At 42.3% G+C, this 9,529-nt stretch overlaps 1 protein-coding gene and 1 long non-coding RNA gene across 2 annotated transcripts; both read right to left on the minus strand.

Moving 5' to 3' along the window:
* Nucleotides 1-2,829: 2,829 nt before the first annotated feature.
* On the minus strand, nucleotides 2,830-4,447 carry LOC138956172 (uncharacterized). Its single transcript, XR_011452534.1, has 2 exons — nucleotides 3,661-4,447; nucleotides 2,830-3,370 (listed from the first exon to the last, which is right to left on the minus strand). It is a non-coding gene; the product is annotated as an uncharacterized lncRNA (long non-coding RNA).
* Nucleotides 4,448-4,660: 213 nt separating this feature from the next.
* Nucleotides 4,661-9,011, minus strand: LOC138956174 (conotoxin Cl14.12-like). The gene is made up of 4 exons (XM_070327607.1): nucleotides 8,923-9,011; nucleotides 8,481-8,654; nucleotides 7,547-7,700; nucleotides 4,661-4,866 (listed from the first exon to the last, which is right to left on the minus strand). The coding sequence occupies exons 2-4, from the start codon at nucleotides 8,650-8,652 to the stop codon at nucleotides 4,833-4,835; spliced, it is 360 nt and encodes a 119-aa protein (XP_070183708.1). The 5' UTR covers nucleotides 8,653-8,654; nucleotides 8,923-9,011; the 3' UTR covers nucleotides 4,661-4,832.
* Between the last annotated feature and the right edge of the window lie 518 nt (nucleotides 9,012-9,529).

Consider the following 9,529-nt stretch of genomic DNA (forward strand, 5'->3'; position numbering starts at 1 on the left):
GTGTGAAGCAAGCAGTAAGGGCCTTTGTGACGACAGTGCCTACATTTTGCATTCGAGCGATGAGATTGTCTTATTTTTTCTTCTTCGTCGTCTGCGTTCGTGGGCTGAAACTCCCACGTGCACTCTTGGTTTGCACGAGTGGAATTTTACGTGTATGACCGTTTTTACCCCGCCATTTAGGCAGCCATACGCCGCTTTCGGAGGAAGCATGCTGGGTATTTTCGTGTTTCTATAACCCACCGAACTCGGACATGGATTACAGGATCTTTTTCGTGCGCACTTGGTCTTGTGCTTGCGTGTACACACGGGGGTGTTCGGACACCGAGGAGAGTCTGCACACAAAGTTGACTCTGAGAAATAAATCTCTCGCCGAACGTGGGGACGAACTCACGCTGACAGCGGCCAACTGTAGGGCGGGGATATAGCTCAGTTGGTAGCGCGCTGGATTTGTATTCAGTTGGCCGCTGTCAGCGCGAGTTCGATCCCAGGTTCGGCGGAAATTTATTTCACAGAGTCAACTTTGTGTGCAGACTCTCTTCGGTGTCCGAACCACCCCCCGTGTATACTACATTGGGTGTGCACGTTAAAGATCCCACGATTGACAAAAGGGTCTTTCCTGGCAAAATTGCTTAGGCACAGTTAATAATTGTCTACCATACCCGTGTGACTTGGAATAAGGCCGTGAAAGGTAAATATGCGCCGACATGGCTGCAATCTACTGGCCGTATAAAATTTCATCTCACACGGCATCACTGCAGAGCGCCTAGAACTGTACCCACGGAATATGCGCGATATAAGCCTCATTGATTGATTGCTTGATTGGATACAAATCCAGCGCGCTACCGACTGAGCTACATCCCCGCCCCAGTCTTATTTCAAACGAGGTGATTTGCTTGCACAGTCAGCGTTGACATCTCACAACAGATAGATCTGTGGATTATCGTGCGACGATCGAGCCGGGGGCAAGGAATAGCAGGAAGCAAAGATGAGTCTTTTTCTGTTGTTACCTTTCTTTCCTGTTACTGGTGCATATGTTGTGCGGATAGATGCGACTCAGTGCGAGTGTTTTTAGCCCCAAGGATTTTGTGTGGTGTGGTTATCGTTTTGCTCGTTTCATACCCACACCAAAATCTGACAACTCTCCCTCCCTCACAATCCACGAACACACACAACACACACACATCAATGATCACCCCCCCCCCCCCCCCCCGGCCCCTTCACTTGCGGATCACAATTCACACCTGCAACGCAGACCATATTATTGATTAAATATTCATTGCATGGTGTGTCAAAGGTCACTGGGTTTTTGTGTTCTTGTTTGTGTTATTGCAGAATCTGTTTAATCTTATTGATACACTGTCTCTCTATTACATGTCCATCGCCCTACCACGCTGCCCCACTTAGTATTCCACCCCCACCCTCTCGGTTTTCAGTGGTAAATATTAGTGATCAAATGCTGAAGCCACGTTGGGTCAAAGGTCACAGAAGATTTGCGTCGTGCAGGCAGCAAGGCACGTTGGGTCAAAGGGCACAAAATATATGCGTCGCCTGCAGCGAAGGAAAGTTACTCGCGATCTTGTTTCTCATTGCCTCTTTGTTTTTCATTAGACTTGTCTTTCTGCTTGCTCGGCTTTGTAAGATGTCTGCATTTCTTGTTGCTATGTTCTTTGCTTTTCTATTATTATTTTTTTTTTTTTGCGCTTAATTTATCGATACAACGTCTTGTGCGCGGGTCAAATTTGTGTGTCAAGGGTCAATTGGTTTGACTTGAACTTGACGTTCGTGTTTTTTCGAACGTCTGTGGATCAAACCAGAGATACACGCACTCCATGACTTTGTAATAAGACAAAACATATCGTTAGGTTTCATTTTTTTGCGGTTAACCATGAAATTATTACCTTTCATGAAGTAGTTTTTTTGTGTTTTTTACTTTTCTGTTTGCCAGTTTATTTTTGGAGATTTGCAAAGCAGTGTCGTCTGTCTAGATCTGGGGAAACGCCCATGAAAAGAGCCGAAGAACCCCCCCAGCGTTTCTATTTGGTTTGCTTTTGATTATCCGTGTAACCTGCTTCATGCAACCAAGGGAACCGGCGATTTATTACATGGGGAACATGAGATTTATTCCCCAGCTGGTTATCAATGAAAACTCTTGAAAATGATGACAATGTTATTTGTAGTTATTTGAATAAAACTGTTTGAAAAAAAAAGAGCATCAAGAGAAAGATTTAGAACTGAAACTGTACACTCGAGTAACAATCGTCAATGAAGTAACCTTTCTTGTTAAGATACAGCCACAAACATCACATCAAAAATGTTCATGACATATAGTCAACTTTTTACTAAAGGTTTTAACATAGACTAGGAATCGTGACGAGGGTGTTGTGAATGTATGTATGCATGTATGTATGTTTGTATGTATGGATGCATGGATGTATGTATGTATGTATGTATGTATGTATGTATGTATGTATGCATGTATGTATGTGTGAGTGTGTGTGTGTGTGTGTGTATGTGTGAGCGTGCGCGCGTGTGTGTGTGTGTGTGTGCGTGTGTGTGTATGCGTACGTGTGTGCGTGCGAGTGTGTGTGTATGTGTGTGTGTGTGTGCGTGCGTGCGTGTGTGTGTGTGCGTTTGTGTGTGTACGTGTGTGTGTGTGTGTGTGTGTGTGTGTTGAGGGTGGTGTGTGTGTGTGTGTGGTTGGGCATGTGTGTGTGTCACGTTCCACTATATCACATAAGGTGATTATGAAACAGTTAGTTACTTCTAACTAACTAACCACACCACGATCCACTCTCGCAGTCATACAATTAAATAGAATCAACAAAAGTATAAGTTTCAGACGCCTGTTTATGTAATAACTCGCCACCTCCCTCGAGACTTCACTCAAAATATGTTCTTTTACGTTCAAAACGTAAAACCAATGGTCACTGACAAAATGCCAGTTAGAATATAGAAAATTATAGTAACACGCTGATCCCGTGTAAAGTTAGGAAAAATGACTGATCTGCCTAAAGTGCTGGTTAATGCAGGTGTCACACACCCCACGTTGTCACCACTCGAATATAATCATAAATATAAAAGATGACAACGGTGGTCAACGGGGTGCAAAGACATGGTGCACTTAGCTTTGTTTTGCCACTGGGTGGACGGCCTGTAATTAGTTCATAGTCTCCACAACTGCTCCGTAGAATGTAGTGCCGGCTGGCGTTGTTACGAAGCAGGGAAAAGTGGAGACATCAGGCGCCTCACCCAGTCGCTGGTTAGCCGGTTAGCTGGTTATATCAGATGATCCCGGTTACAGCGTCTGCAGTTAACAGTGTCCCGCAGATAGGCAGCAAAACAGCCAGCAACGGTAGAAGATGAAGAAAGGCTGCAACAAAAAGCCTCGGTGCACTAAACATGTCAAGCTACCCAACAACCTCCACCTTTAAACATGTCACCCTGACATATTTCATCGAGCACGTGGGCCTGCACAAACGGACTTTTACAACAACAAATCAGCCATTTTCCGTCCTTCTCTCCATATCTGCAAAAACCATATACAGATTAGTATTTTAGCGTCACAAAGAGCAAATTATGCGCTAACCTGGAAAGAACAACAGAGAGTATTTCATTCCACAAACACAGACTCGTCAACAGCGTTAAATAATGATTTATTACCTCAAAAAGCCTATGAATGTAGCACTCTCATGGAAGCAAAAACCGCTTCCTCCTTTGAATGGCCTCTGTTCGTCAACAGCGACGTCCCATTCAATCTCTTGCTGACTCCTTTCTGCGGTGAAAATACCCCCCCGCACAGCGAAGAGAATTTGACGACCCGTCTGTCAGCCAGCATGTGTCCAAGAAGAAGGTGGTCTGTCCTATGGAGTTCCTATCAAGCCTCACTAGCAAGTAGCATAGCACGTTGATACCCAGTAAAGTATTTAAACGTGTTGAAAAACCATCAAACTTGTAGGAGAATTCTGACACCGACCCTTCTTCCTCGCTGCTGAATTTCGAGTGTCCAGTTAACATGTCTCAGACAGACAACCTTGACAAAATCACGTGACTCACCCTGTCACATACCCCAGTTCAGTTATCGACAATTCTGCCTCGACAGCAGAAATCACCCCCGTGAAATCCGTGCGACACAATATCCGTGTTTGTTCTGCGCTGTCAGCAAAACCCACCCGTTGTCAGAAACCACAGGCGCTTTCTATCGCAATTTGACCAAGAGAAGGCACCCCACCGAGTGACACTTTCTTGATCCATGTCACCTAATCGTGACAGTGTGTGTAGAACGATTCCGTGATAACTACTAAACTGATCTCACGTGATAGTTCCTTGGTACGTTACCACTTGGACTTATGTCTTTGATGACGTCATATCCGGCTTTTAGTGAAAATGCAGACGGCTGTGTGAAGCCCTAATTGTTCGACAAATTCCGGACTATGATAACAGCGTGGAAGCTTAATAATCAAATAATGAGGTTGGTCATTAAAAATCTCAAACCTTAGTTTGTTGCTATACACACACACACACACACACACACACACACACACACACACACACACAACAAACACAATCACACCACCATACCCTAACCACCACTACCGTTACCACCACCTCTCTCCTTCCCTCACTCATTCATTCATCTCCTGAATTGAAAAATCACAAGCTGAACATTTAGTGTCTTGTTTTATTTCCCACAAACAAGTACAGTGAAGTAACTCAATTATGCGTTCATTTGGTCTCCTCTAACCATGAAGTACAGCACTGAGGGAGAATTACGTCACTGGTTGTGTATCCTTTGGACAATTCCATTGCGCGTGGGGGGTGGTCAGGTTGTTAGCTTATCCGGCAGCTTGCTCCAACTTAGCCAGAGCTCTGCATTTAAGAAGAGAGAAACAATCATACGATTCGACCATTTCTTATGTGTTTTGCATTTAGTCAAGTTCAGATAGACCGGGAATCGAGAAGAAGGTGGTGGTGTATGTGTTGGTGTATGTGTTCATATATGTGTGTATGTGTGCTTGCGTGTGTGTGTGTAGAGGGATTTTCAGAAAACTACTAAACAGATCTTCATCAAACTTTACATACAAATTCTACTACATGATTTCCCCAGACGTATTTTTGATGATCTCATAGCCGGCTTTTAGAAAAAAAATATGAGGTGACACTGCGACGACCTCATGTTTCTACCACGTTGATTGAAAATGTGGTCAAGCAATCTTTGACTCAGTCCGTAATATGAGATTGTATGTTAAAGGCACAGTAAACCTCCCGTAAACCATCACAGATACTGTCATGCTTTTACACACAGTACAGTACTCTTTCATTTAAACACTCACCTCTTGAGAACATCCTAGGTGCCCTCCATAAAGAGCGAGCAATTTTCAACGAATTTATTTTTGCGTGGTTTATCTTACCCCTGAGCCATCGTAAACCCATGTGATCCAGTTTCCCTTTTTCACAATGCAGTCGTCAGTTTGTAATTTGAATGCGGCTCGCTATGAGCTTATCTGCAATAGCGATGGCTTTTGACTGTTCAGAGGAACTGGCGACGTCATAAACCGTCGTCTGCTACGAGAACCACGACCTTGCGTGACCCTGCTTCCGGGCTTTTCTTTTTTCAAACTTTCAAAACTTCGAATTGTACTGATCTTGTCTTGATGAAAAAAAGAATTCTTTTATGATTTAAGAATGTTTGTGTAACAAGCTGTCAATTTATTATTTAGATGTTAAAAGTTATAGTCTAGCGCCAAAACGCACCACGGTCCGATTGTGATGGAGACACATGATCCGCAAAATTAATTCTTTGAAAATTGCTCGCTCTTTACGTAGGCCACCTAGGATGTTCCTGTTCGGTGAGTGTTCAAATGGAAGGGTGTTTGTACTGTGTGTAAAAGCCTGACAGTATCTGTGATGGTTTACGGGAGGCTTACTGTGCCTTTAAGCTAGTACTAGGTAAATAGTTGAATAGAAACACAGATAAACACATCAATTTGAATTTGGAGAACATGTACTATCTCGTAAGAATAAACTCAATACATGCTAAATGGTTTTTTTTTAAAGTTGTCAATGTTATATAATATTCTTTTGAACTAAGTAAATTCAATAACCAAGTCGGTTGTAAATCAGGAAACCGTGCAAATTGTCTTCAGTCCTATATCTTCAAAGTGCCAAATGGCTAATATTGTCTTAATGTTAAACAAGTCGCGTAAGGCGAAAATACAATATTTAGTCAAGTAGCTGTCGAACTCACAGAATGAAACTGAACGCAACGCAACGCAGCAAGACCGTATACTCGTAGCATCGTCACTCCACCGCCCGTGGCAAAGGCAGTGCACGTGGAATTGACAAGAAGAGCGGGGTATTCGTTGCGCTGAGAAGGATAGCACGCTTTTCTGTACCTCTCTTTGTTTTAACTTTCTGAGCGTGTTTTTAATCCAAACATATCATATCTATATATTTTTGGAATTAGGAACGGACAAGGAATAAGATGAAAGTGTTTTTAAATTGATTTCGACAAAAAAATTTGATAATAATTTTTATATATTTAATTTTCAGAGCTTGTTTTTAATCCGAATATAACATGTTTATATGTTTTTGGAATCAGCAAATGATGGAGAATAAGATAAACGTAAATTTGGATCGTTTTATAAATTTTTATTTTTTTTTACAATTTTCAGATTTTTAATGACCAAAGTCATCAATTAATTTTTAAGCCACCAAGCTGAAATGCAATACCGAACCCCGGGCTTCGTTGAAGAGTACTTGACCAAAATTTCAACCAATTTGGTTGAAAAATGAGGGCGTGACAGTGCCGCCTCAACTTTCACGAAAAGCCGGATATGACGTCATCAAAGACATTTATAAAAAAAATGAAAAAAACGTTCGGGGATTTCATACCCAGGAACTCTCATGTCAAATTTCATAAAGATCGGTCCAGTAGTTTAGTCTGAATCGCTCTACACACACACACACACACACGCACGCACGCACGCACACACATACGCACATACACCACGACCCTCGTTTCGATTCCCCCTCGATGTTAAAATATTTAGTCAAAACTTGACTAAATATAAAAACAGAAAGAAAGATCATTCAATTTCACAAGGAAACTCATGTGCGGATCGGTAAATGCATGGCTTACTGTTTAACTCTTGACTATAGTATGGTTGTTGTTGATTCTAATGTTACTTTACCTACGAGAGTCAGGTTTCTTATTAACCATGAATTCGAATTAAAGACTTTACACATTATTATCAGTTTCAGCAATATCCATTGGGGAAAAATGAACAAGGACGCTAAACGCAACTAAATTGCATGTCGAATTCAAATACAAAATGGACCATGTCATGTCAGGAGAAATTTCGTGTCTTTGTTTGCGTGACCTGTGGACGAGCTGTGTTTCGAGAAGGTGAGACAAGCTATATATACAGTGAGTTTGCGTTACCTTCAAGAAGTACAACTCTTCCACAGCTAGGCTATACAAATCACAACGGGGTTATTTCCGGAAATCGTTTGTTGGAGATGATAAAAGAATTGGTGAAAGACTTACGCCTTGCAGGCAGGCTTGCACAAGCTACCGGCAAGGGATCCCACAGGTCCCAGCACCGAAGAAGCGGCTCCCACGCAGACGTTTTGGCACCCTGACTCGGTACGCGATGAGTCGATCAAAGGAACCAGCTTCGCAACTACACTGTCAAAGTTGACTGAAAGCACAAAGGAAACCTTTTTAAAAACAAGTACGCACTGACGCACTGAACCCGCAAAGTAGAGAAAGCTCTACTTTTAATCAGAGGAGTCCGGTTAATGAATTTTACAAGTGATTCGACTGAAACTGAACGGGAGAGTTTGAAATACAAGGCAGAGTCAAGCAAAGGAAGCAGCTTATAGAATTACGTTGTTGAAACCTCAAAGGGAAGCTTCGTGGTTTCCGTGTGTAAGTGGGTAGAGAATTCGAATGAATCTGAGCGGGAGAGGCTCTTACCAGGTGTGTTTTGTTTGTATGGTTTTTTTTATGGGCACGTGTACGTATAATTGGCTGTACATGTATCTCAGTGAGAGAAGGGCGAAGACGGGTATTCCTGCTAGTGGTTGGTGTAAGTACCGGGAAATCATAACTGTCATAACACCACGTTAAACTACCGGGACGGCAATAATTAAGCGTGATACTACTTGGGTGAAGTTGACTTCACGAAGTCTACTTCACGGTGCTCGTTGCACGAGGCTTTGTCACTATATTTTAGGTATAAAGTCTACGCGTAGTCAACTTCGGACTCCATTACGCGAGTGATATTCACTGACGGAATGACTGAGCACCGAAAATGGGCTTAACTGGGTCCTTTGTGTCGTTTGTCAAAGAAAAAACATGCTATAGGCCGCCATATTTAAGCACTTTGTTACTATTGAAGATCAGGATAACCCTATGGAAAGTTTTAAAGCTGAACGTGCAACAGCAACACCGACCACCGACAAGAAGTGAAACTCACTGTGAGAAGCGAGCTTGTGGAATTCACTCTTGGCAGAGTCCCAGAGATGCGAAAAGCTGTGTCCGATGCTGCTGATAGCGTGCTTGATGTCACTGATGATGAAACGTTTCTCCGGGGCCGGGGCAGCGTAGGCCACCACCAGTACAGCCAGCAACACAGCGACAACCTTCATGACTAGACGACAGACAGATAAAAAAAAAATTTTAAATCCGATACACATTGGCTTCCAAAGGTGCAAAGTCAAGAATTAAAAAAAATTGACAAACTTTCTTGTTCTTGAATTCTTTATTACTGGATCTCCTTATTTATTTATCTAATCAGTTATTTATTTATTCATGTATGCATTTATTTTCTATTCTATTCCTCCGGTTCGAAAAATCGGGTTGAACACAATCCAAATGTTGTTCTAAGTTTCCAGTAGCTATGGTTGTGGAGTACTCACCTAGAGATAGAAGACAGATGATGTGGAAAATTCAACCGTGCAGGTATGCAAATAAGCAGCCGTTTTATACTTGCGCTGTCGTGACTTTTCTATCTAGAACGTGTTGTGTGAGTGTGTGTGCGTGTGTGTGTTTGCGAGCGTGTCGGTGTGTGTGTGTGTGTGTGTGTGTGCGTGTGTGCGTGCGTGCGTGCGTGTGTCTTTTTCTGTGTTGCGTTTTCACGTTTTCTTGTCCGGACGACTTTTCTTCTTAGGTCACAGGGCGTGTCTTATCTTTTTATTTTTTAATTATCGTTATTATTTTTATTATTTGGGCTTTATCGTAGAAAGGGCACAGCATATGTCCCTTTTAAGCAAACACTCAAGCTATTCCTGGATTTAAAGAGACAATGACTTAGATCCTTTAATACAGTTTTCAGTCAGCAAAATAGAGACTAAAAACTCTACAATATATCAGAAGAAGAAACAAGTCGCGTAAGGCGAAATTACAACATTTAGTCAAGCTGTCGAACTAACAGAATGAAACTGAACTCACTGCATTTTTACAGCAAGAGCGTATACTCGTAGCATCGTCAGTCCACCGCTCGATGCAATGGCAGTGAAATTGACA

Source organism: Littorina saxatilis, unplaced genomic scaffold, assembly GCF_037325665.1.
Source record: "Littorina saxatilis isolate snail1 unplaced genomic scaffold, US_GU_Lsax_2.0 scaffold_1026, whole genome shotgun sequence".
Lineage (NCBI taxonomy): Eukaryota > Metazoa > Mollusca > Gastropoda > Littorinimorpha > Littorinidae > Littorina > Littorina saxatilis.